Source organism: Salarias fasciatus, chromosome 2 (genome assembly GCF_902148845.1).
Source record: "Salarias fasciatus chromosome 2, fSalaFa1.1, whole genome shotgun sequence".
Lineage (NCBI taxonomy): Eukaryota > Metazoa > Chordata > Actinopteri > Blenniiformes > Blenniidae > Salarias > Salarias fasciatus.
In genome coordinates this window covers 21,868,223-21,888,825 of record NC_043746.1, presented here as the reverse complement: position 1 = coordinate 21,888,825, position 20,603 = coordinate 21,868,223, and the positions used below count along the sequence as shown (strand labels likewise).

Sequence of the window (20,603 nt, the reverse complement as noted above, 5' to 3'; positions counted from 1 at the left end):
ACAGCAGAAACATGACTTATAAAGGAAAACATTAAACTATAAGTAGGTTTGGTTCGTGCAGCCCTTACGAAACTACATGTATTTCATCTCCTGTAATTCCAGCAGCTGTAGAATTATCATTGATTATAATCATTCAAGTGCTATGTAGAAGCATCTTTGATAAAATGGTGCACATTCAGCTTCCTGAGATGTAACCACAGAGTGGGACAGGAAGAGAAGCCCTCTGCTCTACATGAGTGCAGAGGGCTGGTCTGAAAGCACAACCACAACAGAGTTCTGCTTTTGTCTGGTAGAGTCTCAGCTTCAAGCAACACTGTTAACACAAACAGTGTGCAAGGTAGGAAAAAAAAGCAAATATAAAACAAATATAAAAATAATCTAATTATGAATTCTCATCAATGTTCATTTTAATTTTTCACTTATATAGCGCTTTTCCTCAGACCCCAAAGCGCTTTACACTGCATTATCACATCTACCCATTCACACTCACATTCACACATCAGTGGAGGCGACCACCATGCAATGGGGTTAAGTCCATCCACTGGGGGCAATTTAGGATACACAGAGACATTAAAATGTTCACAAGAACAGAATAGTTTTAAAACCACAGGCCACCTGATGAGAGAGGTGAGATAGTCAAAGAACTGCTATAAAACAAAACACTATTTATACCGTGTCTCACTACACTGTAACCTTCATGACTAAACTCTCCTTAGATATTCAAAAACAACCTTCGTACAAGGACAGAGCTTTTATGATTCATACTCTACAACAATGAAGTAAGTTTGAGTTTCTAAAGTCCAATAAAACTGTCACAGAGCACAACATCAGAAATTTGCACAGAAATGTGTCAACCAGATTGTGTTAAAAAATAATTCTCTGATTGCACAAACTCTAAAAAGACTATCGGGCCACATTTTGGTGAGATCTGGTGAGTGTCAGCTGAAGAAGTGTTTTGCGTTCACTTCATCACGTTTGCTGATGAAAACTTCATAGAAGGACAGAGAAAAATGAAATGTTGTACAGTGAAGGATTTCAGCATTTAGCTAGCTTCAGTTTCTTGAAACATATGAGTGTCCTCCACATGGCCGTCTATTTGGTGGTGCTGGGACGACTGTATTCGGTCTAGTTTGAACAGGGGAAGTTGTGGTGGATGGTGTCAGTGGGGCCTCCTTTAGTGTTGTTTGAGTTGCAGTGACTTTCTTTCCAAAAGTATATGTTGGACTTGCTCTTATTGGCCTTGATGGCATCCAGTGCAGGACTTGTTTTCCCACTAAGAGATATCTGACCATTCTTAGGTAGAATATTTGTTTTAGTAGAAAGTGATCAGCATGTGCTGCTGCTCGTCTGAGTTCGTGTTGTTCTGATCAGTGCTTGTTTTAATGTCTGTTTTTTTTTTTTTTTTTTTTATGATGTTTGGGCATCTTGATAGTCCTGACTAAATCATTTATTTGGTAAATCATCTCTCCTGACATTCCAGATTCACCATGGTTTTGAAGACATCAGAGAAATCCATGCATGCTTTACATGGCTGCAGGAAGTAGGGGTTGGAGGGTGCTGCAGCCCCCCCTTCTGAAAGTAGCAAAAACTTCCATAATTGAAAACTACATCGCCTACTTTTATTTTGTAAATCATAATTAATTTGGCTATGTTTCCCCATTAAATGCAATTTGATGACAGCCTGAAAAGAAATCAAATTGATAAAATGAAACTGCATTCTACATTTTTGCAAAGAGTGATGTTGCATGCTCATACTCGCAGCTCTTGCAGTGATGGGAACTTCGGCTTTGTTATGACCAGCTTTTTTAGGAGAGGGAAAAAGGCGATAACATAAAAAAAGCCACAGCTGTGATATGGGGAATAGTTATTTATTAACCAAAAGTAAGATTAAACAGTAACAAAAGGAGACTCTAAACTAGAGCTATCAAACCACAATCATAAGGCCAAAAGGTAACTAATAATAAAGAAAATACAACAAAAGATTCCTGAACCCAAAACACAGAACCTGAGAGCCACAAACAGAATTGATTTCCTCACTATCGAACAAACAAGATATCACTGACAACTAACTCCAGGAGGCACGTGAGCAGGGGTTAATTTGTGCCGGCACCTTGAGACTTTGATCTGTTTGTGCTCCGAGACTTATATGGGCAGATCCAGTACCTCTGTCACAGGAAAAAAAAACAAAAAAAAAAACACATTAATTGCATAAAATAATATATATCAACAATTCACAGAACAAATGTTACTAATTTCACATTGTTTAATACAAGTCAAAAAATAAAAGTAATTTAAAAGAGTCGCAGATATGCTGACGCACTGAATCAAACCTCTCCTCTGACAGGAAATTATTGCATCTGAGATTATTCATGAAGAGAGTAAACAAAGGGCGAATGAAACATGTCTAAAAGACAGTTAAATTTACTGTCATTTTTCAAAAAGAAGGAAGGGGTACACGATGAGACTCAAAACGAATCTGAATAACACCAGAAAGTGACACCGAGCAACGTGTCAGGAATGGGCCACAAAACAATTTGGACGCAGTCGATGTTGAAACAGGGAGGAGGAGGAGAGTCTGGACATGGCCGTGATGTGGGGTGTTTTTGACTGTTAAATATGGTAAGCACACTGTCTATTTTTAGGTCGCCGTGCCAGATTTTATATGATAACAATAGAAGATTTGTCTGATAAGCTGTAAGCTCTGTAGCTCTGAACTTTTTAAAGAAAATGTTTTACATGTTAATTGCGGACCATATCCTGTAAGTCTCCGGTGAAGTGAACTTTCTTTCAACGGTGTCTGTTCTGTGCAGCGTATAGCCCTATAAAAATATTAATAGTAATTAATTGTCAGAACATTTATACCATGGTTGTTTTTTGAAATTCAGGCTTCTAAGTCCCACAGCATGGTACGTGCTGTTTTTAGCACTGTTTTTTGCCTGTGTTCCGGGACCTGTATCTGTCTTGTCATTCCCACGCGGAACCATGCGTTCCGGTACCTTATGATTTACAACTTAAGTACTGCATGTGAGAGTGGTTGGTTACAGCCAGGTGCAGGTCAGTGCCCTGCCAGCCGCTTTTAACTATCCAGGTGAGTTGCAGGATTGGCCGACGAGCTGCTCTCTGGCCAGGCTCCCCAGCTGCAGGCGATGTAGCAATGATTTGGTTCCTGCAGCAGCAGTAACCTGGGAAACCACATACTCGACACAGACACAGGCACACTCTCACACACTTTGGGGGGGGGGGGGGGGGGGTGGAGAGTCAATACGGTGACGGTCGTAACAGGCTCTCTTCAGAGAGTTGGCTTTTTTAGCTCAACTCCCAGAGAACAGCCGACTCCTTTGACTCCTGGACAACTCTTCATTGTTAGATTCAGGATGTAAAAATTGACAGCTGATGTTTAGTGTTTTCATGAAAATCACCATGATTGCCCATTTTTGTGCATTAATTCTGTCATAAAGTCAATCGTATTGCCATTTTCTGATTCACTACAAAGAATCAGGTCTGATAGCTGTTCATTTTGAGCATGACACATTAGTAGCGGGAACTGCCCATGTCTGTTCCAAAGTTTCGCAAGCATGGCCCAAAAGCACATTTTGGATTTCTTGAGCATTCGCACCTGACCCTGATCCATGTCCATGGAGACATTGTTGCACAGCTGGACATTCAAGCCTTGATGAAACATTGCCACCCCAAAGCGCAAAAGCACATTTGGAGAGTTATGACAGCAGGCTGCAGCACAAGGTAAGAATACTGCTTGACTATGATTTTGCCGTCATGCAGTCAGTAGATATGATTTATCAACTGCTGAATTGTACTGAAATATCAGTTTTACTAAGGCTCTGTCATGTGATGCTATCTTTAATCCTGTAAGGCCTAAACGTGTTAAACATTTGTTTTTTATTTTGCTGCTGAGCAGTTTGCATTTTCGTGACGATTTTAATGTATAGTTGATGGTAAGCAACACAGTCAGCACAAGAGCCTCTCATAACATTAGGCCTGGTACCTGTGTCTGTATGCGCACATACCCACACACACTCATTGCATTAAGTCAAGACTTTTGTACCTGTGTTTGTGGGCTGTATTGTACCTTTGCAGCAACTCATTTTGTATTCTAGTAATTCGACAGTTTAACTGTAGTTCAAGAGGCATTGCACAGTCAGCGTCCATCCCGGCTAACTCTGGCCCCACCTTCCTTTGTTGGATGCTTTACCAAACTCACCCAATCCCCTAAGCACAACACCGAGAAGTGATAACATCCAGTCTGTGTGAAAATTGTGTTCATTTACATTTCCAGAAGGGCCTTATTAAACAATGTGTTTTTCCTCAAAGAGTAACACAATATCTATTCTGATCTATTGTGCTTGAGTTCATTTATTTGTCTTTACTGTTTACTGAAATGTTCAACAAAACCACATGGCCTGGTGCTGCTGTTTCATGTGTTATAGATAATAAGACAGTTAGTATTCCACTGTGCGCTTCTCATCCAACTGAAGAGTGAGCCAGTCAGATCATTGCAATATCTGATCCTCCCACAAAATGGGATGACAAATGAAGTGAAGACACTCCAGTTCTAACAGTCAGTGACTGGTGTGGCGACCCAGCTCGAAGGGAAAAGGGATGCAACATGTGTGAAGAACAGAACATTTATTTTTGTCTCTTAACGTAATGGTACAAAGTGAGCAACAGGCCCTGTCAAAACAAAAAGAACTATAGAACAGAAAATTCTAAAACAGAAAAGAAACTTCCAATCCTTAAAACAACTCAAAACATAACAACAAAATAAGCAAACCCAACCAGCCAAATACCCACCAGTCCTCACTGGACAGCACCCTCTAAATTGGAATTACCAACCACAATCTTAATAGACAGATCCAACACAGGTGAGTCCTAAAAGGTGTCTGCCCCTTCTGCTTGCAGCTCCCAGCCTTTTATCCTCTGCTGGCTCCTAATTGGGTGAGCTGATGCACCAATGGCAGGTTCGAGGGGCAGAGCTGGAGACCTCTGGGGATCCACTCAGGGATGAGCTCTGGCACACACCAATTTGCATGCTCTGTGGGACTGACTCAGGGAGAGAACAGAGAGGAAACAACACAGACCAGGGGTTGTAACAGTCCCCCCCACTTAAAATGCAGGTTCACACATGCATCACACATACAGAACACACTTCACATTTTGTAATTGAAGGTGAAGTTTACCACAACCTGGACAAGGCATCGGCCACAACATTCTCACTCCCATTTTTGGTTTGGATCTCAAGATTGTAATCCTGCACCAACAAGGCCCACCTCATGAGGCGCTGATTCCGGTTGTACATGTGCAAGAGGAAAACCAGAGGGTTGTGGTCAGTGTACACAACAATGGGTAGACTACAGGAACCGAGATACACTTCAAAGTGTTGGAAAGCGAACAGCAAGGCAAGTGTTTCCTTTTCGATGGTGGAATAGTTTAGCTGATCTGAGTTAAACTTCTTGGAAAAATATGCAACAGGATGGTCAATTCCATCTGAATCCACTCGGAGCAGTACAGCACCAGCACCCACTGCATTGGCATCAACCTCCAGCTGGAATGGTTTGTCGAGGTCATGAGCAGCAAGCACAGGAGAAGTGGTTAGGAGAGACTTGACACTCTTAAATCGATGCTGACACTCTGGAGTACAGGCAAGCTCAATCTTTGGACTAAGCACTAAGCAACTATGGTAGTAACCAGCCATGCCAAGGAAACTACAAAGTTCTTTCCTGTCCTTTGGCACGGGGCATTCTACGATGGTGGTTACTTTGGCTTCAATTGGACGCACCTGTCCTCTTCCTACCTGTTTACCGAGGTAGGTGATGATGGCCTTACCAAACTCACACTTGGCCAAGTTCAAAGTGAGATTTGCACCAGAGAGACGGCTGAATACCTTTCCAAGTAGCTCAATATTATGGCGTCATTTTAGTGCCAAAATTCCGCGGGCAAAAAAATCAAAATCGCGCACAGTTAACCCACTCTCTGTGCGCTCGCGATGCCTCTCCGCGCGCGCGTGGACTCTTTCTGCGCGCGCGCGGTCACTTTCTACGTGCGCGACATCACTTTCTGTGCGCGCGCGATCTCTTTCTGCGCGCGCGGTGACATGTCTGATCTGTCTGCTCGCGCGGTGGTGTTGAGTTTTGGCACTCAGGGGGCGGGCTTTGAGTTGACGCCACTCAACCCCCCTCTCCTTTGTGATTGGTTGCTCTAAACGTCTACTGTCTTCCGGTCAGAGCCAATCAGAGGTTAAGTAGGGCGGGTAGTCATCGTTTGGCGGCAGAATTGGAAAATTGAGGAGTAAAATTCACACAACATAACCTCCATACAGTGATTTGATTACTGTGGAGGAGACCTGGCTGTTTCCTGGGAGGAGAAAGAATGAATAAAAACGTCTTCATGGAGCCATCAAGGCTATCTGTCTCAAATGTATATGTAAATTATATTTGATTTATATCTGTTAGTGTATATCTGTTATTCATCTAATTATAAATCTGTCTTAGATTTTTTTTGATTACATTCAATTTGTATCAGCTAGTGTATATCTGTTATTTATTTAAGTATATCTGTCTTAGATTTATATGTAAATTATCTAATTCATATCTGTTAGTTTATATTTATTTGATTATATCTGTCTTAAAATAATATTTAAAGCGACACTAAGGAACTTTTCAACCTTAATAAAACATTTTAATATCTTTTGTGATGATACATCGACTTACAACGAGTTGAATGACCCCTCTGTCACGGGCTGAGGTCATCAGTATTGCTTTCACTTGGACTAAGAAACTGTGAGGAGGGTGGTAGGAACCCTGCACACGGCATGCGTCACATTATGATATAACATCGTTTAGCCACCATTAGATCCATTACCTCGTCGCTATCCGTCCTTCACACAGCCACTGGAAACAAATGCAGGCGAGTTCAGTCCTACAGCGCGCCAACCGGAGCAGCATTTTATGACGCCACGCACTAGTCCTCATGGGAACTGTAGTATTTGTTCAGGCAAAACACTACCGCTTTTGTCCACTGGCGCCGCCAAAATCAACGGAAACTGAAAGTTCCTTAGTGTTGCTTTAAACTCTAATTATGTTATTTAGTTTATATCTGTTATTCAATTACACCTATCCTAAATTTATAGTTAATTTTTTCTCCTTTTTTTCTGTCTTTTTCCCTCTCTCTCAGATTTCATTTGATTTTATGCCAGGATCAGTGAAGTACTTTTGCTTTTTTTTTTTCCTTTGTTTTGAGCAGGTGATATGTTGATAAGTTTCATAAGTCACAAAAGTAATAGACCCATTTGAAGACAGTAGACGTTTAGAGCAACCAATCACAAAGGAGAGGGGGGTTGAGTGGCGTCAACTCAAAGCCCGCCCCCTGAGTGCCAAAACTCAACACCACTGCGCGAGTAGACAGATCAGACATGTCACCGCGCGCGCAGAAAGAGCTCGCACGCAAACAAAAAGTGATGTCGCGCGCGTAAAAAGTGACCGCGCGCGCGCAGAAAGAGACCACGCACGCGCGGAGAGGCATCGCGAGCGCACAGAGAGTGGTTTAACTGTGCGCGATTATGATTTTTTTGGGCGCGGAATTTTGGCACTAAAATGACGCCATACAATATGCTCTTCCCATCAGTTTGAATAGAGAACAAGGTCGTCCACATAAGCACAACAGTTTTATAGTCCAGACAACACTATACTATTCAGTCGCTGGAAAGTTGCGGGTGCATTTCACCTGCAACCTCCAACCACCCAAACAAGAAGTGGACCATGACCATGTCCAGGAGAACTGGCCCATAACAACAGCGACTCAGTATGGGCCACTCTCCATATCCAGACTATTGACCTCCTACAGTATTTTCTGTTTCTCCAGCTGTACGTTGAAGATTAAAGACCTGCAACAAATAATATGAATATCAGAGCACACCAGAACCAGATCTATCATGCTCCAAGGGATTTTATTCGGTAGAGGGCTGAAAACGGCCCTGGTGAAACACCCTGGTGTGTGCCAAACAGTGAACAAAGCAGTGTGATAAGCTTCACACTGATGAAACTTCATCACTGAACAAATGAACGGCTCAAAACAGAGGAGCCAACTCCTCAGGTCCAGACTCAGTTTCCAATTTACATGTCAAGGAACAGACACACTCTTTTATTTGCAGCGCTGCATCCATTTTGAACAGAGATGACAGATGGTTTGAGAGAAGAGTAAAAGAGGTCATCTGTATAAAAACTCCTCTTAGGAAGAGGTTTACAGCAACAATTCTTCTGAATCAGTTTCAAAGATCAGACAATTCTTCTTCAGTTTATCTCTTTGTGTTTACTGTGTGAAGTTTTCAGAGACCAAACCATACAGCCTGCTGTTGATGTTGTTTCATGTGTTTCAGGTGGTGACATTGTTGGTAACACAAAAGATTTCCATTACGAGTTTCTCATCACATCCTTCTGTGTGATGAGAAACCAATCAGATCGTTGTGATGTCTGACCCTCCCACTTTCTGAGATTACAAATAAACCGAAGACTCTTTGATAGCTACAATCAGTGGTGGAACTCTCAGAAAATGTTTGTCACATTTTGTTTTCTGTTGATGATCAGAGTCGGACGTAAGTTTTTGTTGAAGTGTCAGATTCAACTAACACATAAAATATGAACATATGGAATTCTGCTTATAATTCGGTTTGCATTTTTCTTTCAGACTGCACAGATGATCAGACTTTTGAGACAAAGTCTGTTGCTGCTCAACAACATGCGACCCTGGAATGTCCTCGAGAGAAACTTCTGAATTCTGACAAGCTGTACTGGATCAGAATCATTTCTGGTCACCAGCTTGAACTCTTGGGAAGAACAACAGTCCTTGATGATGAAGGAGTTCATAAAACTCCTCATTTTACAACCAAACAAGAAAATGAAATTTTTATTCTGCACATTCACCAAACTCAGATCAATGACACTGGACTTTACTACTGCATCCGGACCAGCTGGGACAGCATAACCTTTTTGAGAGGAGTGTTTCTCATTGTTGAAGGTAAAGTGAACCAATTTTATATTTAGATGTGTAAACTTTCATATTCATTCGCATGGAATTATATTCTTTATGTATTCACTTAATTCCACAAATACTTATTCATTTAATATTTTTTTTACAAGAAAATTTTACTGATTGCATACAGACTCAGCTGCTTTTCACTTAAATTATGCATCACTTTTTGTCACTTCAATATTTACTGAAAGATTAAATTGCTGACTCATTTGCACTTTTTAATCATTGTTTTTAGATTGGTTGCTTGTTTTATATTTCATACTTCCCAGGACCCCAATCTTCCATCTCTGGCATCATTCAAGCTCCTCCGTCTGCTGCGGTCCATCCAGGAGAGTCGGTGTCTCTGCAGTGTTCGGTCCTCTCTGACTCTGAGAAGAAAACATGTTCAGAAGATTACAGAGTTCACTGGTTCAGAGCAGGATCACATCAATCTCACCCCAGTTTCATTTATACTCATGGAGGCAATGCAGAGTGTGGAAAGTCTTCACAGAAATGTTTCTATAGCTTCTCTAAGAAGGTCAATGTCTCTGATGCTGGTACTTATTACTGTGCTGTGGCTGCATGTGGAGAGGTCATGTTTGGAAATGGAACAAAAGTAGACATTAAAAGTAAGTTCAGAATATTTTCCTGGTAAAATTGGTTCACTTCAACAAGCAAATAATCACAATAATTAAATGTTTTATTTTCTCAGATTGGAATCACACAGAAATAGCTCTTTGTATTGTCTGTGCTGCTTTGGCTGCAAGTGTGACTGTTTCAGTCTATCTCATTTGGACCATCAAGAAGAAGAATTTTAACTGTGGTAATACAAGTTACATTAAAATCAGTATATTTAACACCACATGCTTTAAAGTGACTGACAACAAATTTTAGCTTCAATGTCTCTGTTGAACAGGTGCTGAACCAGCCAGCAGTGATCAGCAGGTGAAGCCTCAGATTGAAATACAAGGAAAAGTTGTTGATGTCAGATAATTTCATGAAAATAAAGTTATAACATTTGTAACAATTTTGTATATTTCTTCAGGCAGATGAAGCTGTGTTGACCTATTCTGCGCCAACCTTCAGCAGGAGAAAAGTCACAAAAGCAGAAAGAGGAAACACACACTCGGCTCAGAAAGAGACGATCTACACTGACGTGCGTTTTCACCACTGAGCAAGTGAAACTCTTATTCTGATTGACAATATTAATGTAGTTAACATGAGTAAAGTATTAAATGAAATGCATTTGCATTTCAGTGATAACGTAGTAATTTGTGTTATTTGTGTTATTGCGATTTCTTTTCAAGCTCTCATAAATACAGTTTATGCCATGTAATGCTATTTTTTTAATGTAAATTGCAACAGAGCAAAGTCACAGTTTGAATTGATTTCCTGAGTATTTTAAATCAGCTTTATTATAAAGTTTCCTTGAACTTCATTGCCACAGGTGGCAAGCTAAAATTACCTAAGCAAATAGAAAATAAACACAACAGCAGCAGCAGTTCAGTGCACATCATCAGTACTCTTTACACCTCTGATTTAAATCATCACTCATTCATCTTGAAGTTCATGTCTGTGATGATTAACATTCAACTGTACCTCAGCTCATGCTGATTTTGATGTAGTTTCTTCAGAACTTTGAATCCAACACCAAGTATTAAAAATATCCTCCCTTTTTCTGTGTCAGTGTTTTTCTTTTTATGGTTGTGACAGTGTGCTGAAAGTATTTTGTTTCTCTTTATCTGACACACAGTTTTTTTTTAACAAAATATGTCTATTGTATGTATCCATTCAATGTGAACAAATAATCAAGACTAACTACATGCGTAGTTGATTTGCTTCACTAAAACAAGAAAATACAATCATTTAAACCTGTTTCCTTGTTGTTCCTTGCTTTGGGAATAAAAAAATGTTCTACCTTGATCAAATGTCATTACTCGTGCTGTAAACCCTCTTTAAATCTGTCAAGCCAGATATAAATATACGGTTTTCTCCCTTTCAATACACAATGCAGAGCAGCACGACATGAAAAAGCCTTGATGAAATTGTACAAAAACTGTTATTACAAGTCAGAACTTTACAACTTTATGAAAATTTCACATTTCATTAAAATAAACTGATAAATATAATGTCATGACTTGAAGGAAACAAAATAGAATTAAAAAAAGTTTTCATTTGAGTCAGTGACAGAGTCTCAATATATTGTATGTGTATTGTAAAAACACTGAAACTATCACCTCTCATCAAAGTAATCACAGAATTTAACTGAAATACTCAAATTTACTGGCGTCAGGTGAACTGAGAGTTGAAGTTAATTGTGTGAGTTTTACTCTCAATGCGTGAGAGATAATAGATCTGTTTTCATCTGACATAAAACTGTTCTGTTAGTGAAGTCGTGTCACTACTGCAGTCCGACTTCTGGTGTGTGTTTTTAGCCCGAGGTCATACCTGTGCATTATTTTATTCATGCTGTGTGTTTCTTGTTTTTGTGAATTCACCATGCAAATGAAGCTGCAATGTACCAAAGACAGGATCGACTGACTGGAAGGAGGCGAGTTGGACTACTGACGTCACCCGATGTTGGAGCGATTGTGAGGAGTGGTTCATCCTATACTGTATCACAACCAGCCATGACTGCACTGCACTGTGCTGAGCCTTTGTAGCAAGTAGATACTGAGAGACTTTTTGTTTCAGTTCTTGTTCACTTTGATTGCTAAGTTTGAAACTGAAAGACTAGTTTGGATTTTGGTTTGCTCAGGGGCAGTAACTCTCATTACTTGATCACTTTTTGCTGTAAATAAATCATTAGCATCATTATCTCTGAAAATTTTATTTCATGGTCTTTGATGCTGCAGTGTAAATTGGTGGGTCAAGCACAAGAGGTTTGAGCAAATTTATCTACTGAGCAAAGGCTATCACACATTAAAGACAGTCATCCTGCAGGCTTATGAACTTGTTCCTAAAGAATACAGACAAAGTTCAGAAACTTCAGGTTCAGGTTTTGAGGAAACCGACAACCAGACATATGAGGAGAGGCCGACAGTTGGCTCAGTCACCATACTTGTTGATGAGTTTATTCAGATCCAAGACTGTGTTTTCTGTGCAGCCATCACAAGGTCAAAACTTTGTGTCAGAGTGAGAAAACATATCCCCCAAACTTTAGTGGAAAAATGTTCCCAGCGCCAGACCACAGCGAGTGTTTCTACTGTCACGAGCTGGGTCATTTAAATGCAGTCTGTCCAGTTTTTTTCTGAAAAAAAAGGTACATCCAAACCAAACAACTCCAAGAGTCAGGTGCCTCTCAACAACTTTCCTGCAGCCATGTGCTTGGTTAAATCTGTGCCATCATCTGAAGTTTGCTCAACACGTTCTGAGTGTGACAGTTCTGAGGTTGAAGCCCGTTTTCAGCCGTTTGTGGCACAACATTTTTTTTTCTGTGAAAGATTGTACCAATTAAGATCCTTCGCGAGGCGGTCGCATCTCATTCACTGATCCTAAGCGACGTCCTGCCGCTCTGGAACGAGACCTCATGTGGATCTAACGTGTCAGTGTGGGGCATCGGGAGGTCTGTGTGGAGAACTCAGCTGCAGTGCATTTACAATCACTGCTCTTCACAGGACCAGTCAAAGTAGCTGTGTGTGAGCGGCTGCCAGTTAATGGTGTCTCATTCATTCTCAGACATGATTTAACTGGAAGAAACATCTTTCCTCACCCAGTAGTTTCCAATGTTGTGGTCCTCATTTTGTCCACTACCGGTCCTGCTGATCCCTCCGTTCCCACTCTGTTCCCTCCACCGTTAAGCACACACAGGCTCGTAAACCTGATGAAATTACATGAAAATGAGGAATCTGCCTTGACATTGAATGTTGTAAAAAATAAAAGGAGTCCAAATGTAAACACCACACTCCTCTCTTCTCTGGTGATGCAGGGTTAACTCTGGATGTGAAGCGTGAAATGTTGATCACTGCCCAGAAAGGTTAGTCAGCTTTGACTCTGTGACTTACTTCTGTGTCAGTTGCTGAAAACACATCAGTTGTTTTCTTTTGGAAAATGTCAGGGGTTTGTTGAGAAAATGGAGTCCTGATATTATGGGGAGTTAACCTAATAGTAATGCCGTAACAGTATCGCCTGCAGGTGCTTCACACAATTGTGTTTCAAGCTATGATGAAAAAACTTACCACACAAACTGTGCAGCAATCTCTTGGTCCATGTGAACTGGTGTTTGGTCAAACGGTGCATGGTCCACTGTGTCTGCTAAAAGAAAAATGTTTTGCCGAGATCAGTCCAATTTTTCCCCAGAATTGAGAACATCAAAATAGTGTCTTTGGTAACCCTTTCACAAAATCACACATTAATTTTTTATTGAAATTGTGGAGAAATATACAAAAACATTGTGTATTTTGATGATATGTCACTGATAATTTAAATTTCAGGTGCCAAAGGTATTTTCTTGATAACATAAAGGTGAAATTACCCTCCATTTGGACATCAAGCACTGAAATTGGAATTTCTAGATTGGAAACCTTTAACAATGATAGGGATTAAAGCTAAATAAATAAATCAATAATATATATTAAAAAAAAAAAACAAGTTTAAAAAAATGTTCACAACATTTATTGAAACATTGATATTTACTGAAATTGTCACATCATGTTGTGAAACTTATATTCTACAAAGTGGAAATAGGCCTTCATGACTGGCAAAAACAAGGAACAACCTGGACATTGAAGTGTGGTTCCTGCATGATCTTAGCGGCCCCTCAGAGTGGCCCCATTGCTGTCTAGATGAGGGCCTCTGAACCCAGGCACTTGAGGCCCAGTGTCCTGCATGTTTTAGATCTCAGTTGCAACACGCCTGATAGCAATGAGGGCTCATTACTGGGCTGCTTCACAAACATAATGAAGACTTCAACACCAGACTGAGGAGTGCTGGCATGCGCTCCAACAAAAATATGTGGATCATTTGTGGATTCATGGATTGCCAGAGATCCACATCTATGACTGATCCTGTGCAAATTATTCATTAGAAGCTATACAGAGCAGGAAGTTTGAAGCTGCTTGTTAAGGATTTGAAGTGGCAGCATCTATTGAGGATGTAATCAGCCATCCTCACCACCTGCTGCAGGTCGTTCCTGGTTTGTTGGCTGAGATGTGGAATTTTTGGGTCCAGGGTCAGACTTCACTGAGTTCAGTTTACAACTACACAGTTTCTTCATGAAAAGCAATAAAGATATTCACAAAACCTGGACAAGGACACACTGTAATGCCTGCAGGATTTTGCTGTCATGTCAGAACCTGACAGGACCATGGCTTCATCATCCACAGAAAACCCACACAGGTTTTTTTGAACATCAGTAATAAAAGCTCTGTTTCCTTTCAGGGATCATTCTGAGGGAAAACTTCTGGCAGCCTGAGTACAGTTTGAATATGGATGTGAAGTGTGACACGCAGACATGAACATTTGTTTGTTGTTTGAAAGCATTGAGATGTTTTCTGACCATTTCAATTACTTCTACATACAGGTCTCGTAGTGTTCTGCTTGTAGATTTGAAGCTACATTGTTCATCTGAATCAGTAAACTTGGCTATAACTCCATGGGTCCACGATGTTAAGTTGGCTTAAGTTTTGCAAAAGATATATGTAATGATGGACACTTCTCTGAGAGAGCTGTTCCTGTCACATGTCCTTTCTTTCATATTTTTCACACCTGTGTGCACAGCGGCGTTGCTTGTACCTGAAACAGAGCAACACGAATGTCAAACTTTGTTGTGGCTGTTCTTTTAAAAAAAGTACATGAGGGCAAAGTGACAGTTTGTCTTCCTGTCTCACTCTCTGGTCACATTTCAGGAAGTAGATGTTCACCTTTTGGTTAAATACACTTGTGTAAGTGAATTTCTAATGGTAATCTGACTCTATATGAGGGGATGACTACATTTGTGAAAGTATTTTTATTGTCGTTAACTTTTAATTACAGTTTTAAATGTTGTATGGTAATGTTTGACAGATGAGGGAGGAGTTCACTTTATCCCGATCAACTCTGCAAACACAGATCTTTACATGTCAAATATAAATGAAAAATGTATTGTAATAATTTAAAAACACTGACCAACCATTATTCAAACTTTCTCTTTTAACGGCCTTGATCTATTTAACATTCATATATGTATGACATGTATTGTCATCTTCATTAATGAGATAAAATGGCACTTTGTTCAGTGACAGTCTCTGTGTTGGTCTTGATGTGTGTCTACAATAATGACTCACACGTTCATTGATTTCATTCTACTGTTCACTTAAGTTTGCCAAATCCTCATGTCCTCTCAACAATCTTAAAGGGGCTGTATCATGTTTTTTTAGCTAGTCCAAACCCTAGAAATGGCATTAACATGGTAATACTTTATTTTTGGCGCAAAGGAAAAGTCATTTTGTGTGAAATACAAGATTTTCTGGGGCTAATTCTGAAACCCGGAAGAGAAAACGCTCTGTTTCACTGAAAATCCCGCCTCTCCCACTGTGGACTTTGACTGACAGCGTACTTCAACCAATCAGCGCTTCGTTAGCATCTCTAAGGGTTAGCTTTAGCTCTTTAGCTCTGGCTCTCTACACGGAAATACACGCGAAACGTCTTTTCCTGTTAGAAACTCACCACGCGCAGACCCTTCAGACTCTTGCTCTTGCTTGACTGTTGCTTTCATACGATGGTTAAAGTTTATCTCCGTAATCAGAGTTTGAAAAAAGTGGCAATGCTGATTGCCGAGGGCCTGCCGGAGGGGGGCTCAGGGGAGCCATCTTCACCGTGTGACATGAACGTGGGAAAACAGAGCGTTTTCACGGGTGCGGGAGGGGCTGCCTCTCTGAGCAGCACAACAAGGAGGAAAGCTCAAACATGCAGGCAGGAAGGAAAAAAAATGCTTTGGGGGTGTTTTTGGTGGGTACATAGCCATATAACAAGGTTAAAACATACAAAAAGTGAATTTTGCATGATACAGCCCCTTTAAAGCTTCAAAAAATAAACAAACTGAACTACTTATTTATGTTAAACACAATCAAATGACGCTTTGTGTGATGCCCCCAACTCCGTAAAAATCACTCCAACTGTGCTTTGTAATAAGGTCGTCGAAGTGGCGTAATTCACTTCAACCTTTGGTCACTCGCCTCTCAGTCTTAATTACACCTAGTCATCTAACGTGACCAATAGAGTTGGGAAGACCACGTGACCTACATGCAATGCATGATGGACATGGGGGTCTGGTAAATGTAAACAATCTCATCAAGCGCTATCACCGGCGAGCTGACTATGACGTAATTACAGCTTACTACTCAATTCAGCGATTTAAAAAAAAAACAGAAGGGCGTTTGGATGGTAGAAAAAAATATGTACAATGTGAGATAGAGCACTGCAGGACCCTACGCAGAAAAAATGGAATAAAAGATGAAGAAAAGGAATGAGGAAAAAGTACAAAGTCTGAATGAAGTGGACTCGTACAAGCACACCGAATGGATAAAGGACGTCAGCGTGCTGCCGAACTTTCAGCACGCACACATCTAAACTCTTAATCTCAGTGACTCCTTCGACAAGAACGTTGACCAACTGTTTAGTCTTCCTTTGAATGCTCTCTGCACTGCAAAAGGATGACTATAACATTTATTCAAGGATTCCCAAGCTTTTTTTTTTATTTTTTTTTTATTTCCCCTTGTCCTGTTCAGCAGCTGGAGTGTGCAATATTGTAAGATTGTAGCCTTTTACTATCCGAACAGATTTTAATGTTAGCAACAGGACGAGAATGAATCTCCTCCTGTTGCTGCCTTTACTTAAAGCTGGCATCCGGCATGGCTGCCGGACAGGACCGGGACGGAAACGCTCAGAGAGCGAGAGACAGAAAGAGAGAGAGATAAAGAGAGGAAGAACGGGGGGCACAACCTATGTACAAATTCACAACAAATGCAAAACAGTGTTGTTGACGCACCACATACAACCAAGAACAATCCCAAACCCCAATCTAGACAATACCAAAACAGAGCCGACAACCAACACAAAACTGACAGAACCATACATAGATATAATTTTTTTTGTTTTTTTTTCCCCTGACGAACCATAGTAGTAAACAGACTAGTAACTACTAGTAAACTCAGGGCGTGCATCAAGAGAGGGCTACTACAGATCACCATTATTCTAAACACCACAAGAAGACAAGGTAACCAAGTATGTGAAGAGTGATTAAAGATCCGCGTGATCATGCAAATATGATGGTGATAGTGATGGTGATAGTGATCATGCATATATGACCTCTGACCCCTGAGAAGGCCAGAAGCAGGCCAGAGAGGCCCTAAGAGCCCAGACAGCCGGCGGTCATCACAGAGCCTGGATCAAAGCTGCTCCCCCAGGCAGACGCCCCAGCTCCGGTTCAGAAATGGGGCAGAGGAAAGCCCCGGCCGGGGATCCCGGCGGTCCCGGGGCCCGGGGCCCAGGCCCCGCGGAGCCACGACCGGCAGGAGCCGGCCCACCCCGGGCGCCGGACGCCCGGGGCGGGCAGAGCCGAGAGCCCAAGGCCCAAGAGCCCAAGAGCAACCCCCCACACAGGCGGAGGGCCATGACCCACCCGGGAGAACCGGCCCACACGGGTGGCTACCCACCCCAAGCCAGTACACCCCCCAGCGCTCCGGCCACGCACCCCGAGATCCAGGGCATCACAACCCCCCCCCCCCCCCCCCCCCCCCCCCCCCCTCCACCCCTGCCACCCTGTCCTCTCCCACCTCACTCCCCCCCACCCCAACCCAACACTTACACCCTCTCACTCACACACACATACACACACACACACACACACACACACACTCACACACACAACCACTCATCCCTAAACCAAACACACCCACATTCTGACACACTCACACACACACGCTAGCAATCACGTACATACACACACACACGCACGCATGCACGCACGCACGCACGCACGCACGCACGCACGCACGCACACACACACACACACACACACACACACACACACACACACACACACACACACACACACACAAAGTCAACCCTACCCCAAACACACTCACATTCCCACGTCATCCAACCGCCATGTCCTGTGGGAGACCCCCCGGAAGGCAACGGAACACTGAACCCCACATCCAGGACCCCCCGCCACCCACAACCGCCGCCCCCACCCCCAAACCCCACCGCTGCAGACAGGTATGCACCCCCCAGAGCCAGCAGCCCCCCAAACCACAGCCGGTCCAAACACCAGGCCCGTGGGGAAACAACAGCCCCCACCCCCCGCCCCCACCCAGAAGGAATCCAGAAACAGGGGCGCAGAAGACCCCCCTGCCCCCTCCCTCCCGCCCCTCCGTCTCATGAGTGTTGATGGAGTATATGTTGTTTGCGATTAAAATTGAGGGACAGTAACCACACCGTGCCGCGAGCGAGGCCAAACGAGCAGTCCCATCTGCCTGAACAGCCCCACCCCTGACACAGTGCACCAAGACCCCCCGACGTGTGTGTTTGTATGTATTGGTCGTGTTAGATGACTAAGTGCAATTAAGACTGAGAGGCGAGCAACTGAAGGGTGCAGTAATTGGGGCCACTTAGATGGCCCCCTCCACCACACCCTACCTGATAAGCCCGCCTCCCAAAGTCCTACGTGTGTGTGCATGAGAGCGGGGGGAGAGGGGGGCCCAGGGATGCCGCAGCACCCCCGTCATTCCCAAGCTTGAGTGCAGGCTTCCTCATCATACATATGTAAATTAGTCCATGGCTAACTCTGGCATATTTACACTACTTCTGAAAAAGAAGTGTTAATCAATATACAAGGGGGGACCCAAAAGAAACTGGACTGTGGTTATAAAAAAAAAAAAAAACAACCAAGAATGATTTCAGACTTTTGTCCGTATTGTTGGAGCCCAGGACTTCCATCCCACCGACTCCACCCGGTTCTTTTATTCTATGCTTGGTATAAAGAATGCCAAAATGACTGAGTTCAGATTATTACCATTTACTTAAGTTTAGCCAAATGTAATGCTTAGCGCTGGACCTTACAGGGAAAGATGTGAAGTATTTCGCCTCGAAAGGATCCAGATTGTTGATGAAACAGAGTTTTTATTCCATATTCTTCTGGGCTGGGCCCCTAGGTTGGACTTTGTTCGCAATTGGACAATTTGATATTGATGTCAGCTGCCAACCAAGAGCTGACATCCTTATCGAGTATGTTTTGGAACACTAGTGAGTGTGTATTGGTTTCTCTGGAACGTGAGGGTATGTTTACACTTTAGCAGAGCATCTTACACTTGGTGTACTTGTCTCAGAAATGGCCTAATATGCAGTTAATACAATTGCTCCATGGTAGTAGTGCTAATTAAAGTATATACCTAACAGTTATATGTCGCTATAGCATAGCCTTAAGCGTAACTGTGAAAAATGTCACCTTCCAAAGACACATAGGCAGCTCACACGCAGTGTTTATGTTATTACAATCCTACTCCCTTCTTTGAAAAATCCCAAAATGGTCTTGCGCCTTTTAACAACGGAACAGAAACAGGCTCGCATGGACATGTGCCAGGAGCTGAAAAGATAGCTGGAGGACGAGGTTGGCTCTTGGGCTCTTGGGCCCTGGGATCTTGGCTCTTGGGCCCTGGGCATCCAATGCCCGGAGGGGGGGGGGGGTCTTGGCTCAGTCTTGGCGCCCTGGGGCCCGAGCCCCGGGGGTCCTGACTGGGGCCTTTCTCTGCCCCCTTCTGGACCGGTGCATCGACGTCTGCCTGGGGGAGTGGCTTGGATCTGGGCTCTAGGATGGCTGCCAGTTGTTTGGGCCTTGAAGGCTTCTGTGGCCTGCTTCTGATCTTCTCAGCGGTCAGAGGTCATATATGCATGATCACTGTCACATTTGTATCACATAGATCTTTAATCACTCTTCTTTTTCTGCATGTGGACTCAGTTACCTCTTTTTCTTGTGGTGATTTAGACTAGAGTAGCTTGATACTTATAATCACATTTGATTACATTAATCTCCACTGTTAACAATAAGCGAAGAGCTCATTCCCTGAAATCAGCTTCGCTGTTTCAGAGCAACCCACCCCCCGCCTTGTGCGCATGGAGCACGGAGTGTAAGGACTCTGTCAGAAAGTGTGTGTGTGTGTGTGTGTGTGTGTGTGTGTGTGTGTGTGTGTGTGTGTGTGTGTGTGTGTGTGTGTGTTTTAACTTTCGACTCCAGAGAGGAACAGTATAGACATAAGTTATTAGTAGCAGTCTGTGACAAATACAGACTTTTTTAAATCACCAAATAGTGAGCAACAACTGAGCAGTATTGAGGATGGATCTTCCAGAAAGTAAAGAAAGACTGGCTTCTGGCACTGCCACAACTCCAGCACAGACCCCAACAGGCAAAGGAAAGTTAAATTTTACGAGCGTTACTGAAAGAGTGAGGAAGGAGTTCCCCTCTTCCGTGCACGTACGAGGGTGGACCCAAATGAAACCGGCATTTGGTCATAAAATACTAATAATAATGAGTTTCGACTTTTGGTAAGCCTAGTGCATATCTGTGAAAAATCTGAGATCCCAGAGTGACACTGACGTCTGTCACG

At 42.5% G+C, this 20,603-nt stretch overlaps 1 protein-coding gene across 1 annotated transcript; it reads left to right on the top strand.

Moving 5' to 3' along the window:
• The first annotated feature begins 5,692 nt into the window (after positions 1-5,692).
• Positions 5,693-10,651, top strand: LOC115396634 (uncharacterized). Its single transcript, XM_030102599.1, has 6 exons — positions 5,693-5,867; positions 8,698-9,027; positions 9,312-9,650; positions 9,734-9,844; positions 9,938-9,966; positions 10,067-10,651. The coding sequence occupies exons 1-6, from the start codon at positions 5,693-5,695 to the stop codon at positions 10,193-10,195; spliced, it is 1,113 nt and encodes a 370-aa protein (XP_029958459.1). The 3' UTR covers positions 10,196-10,651.
• Positions 10,652-20,603: the final 9,952 nt, after the last annotated feature.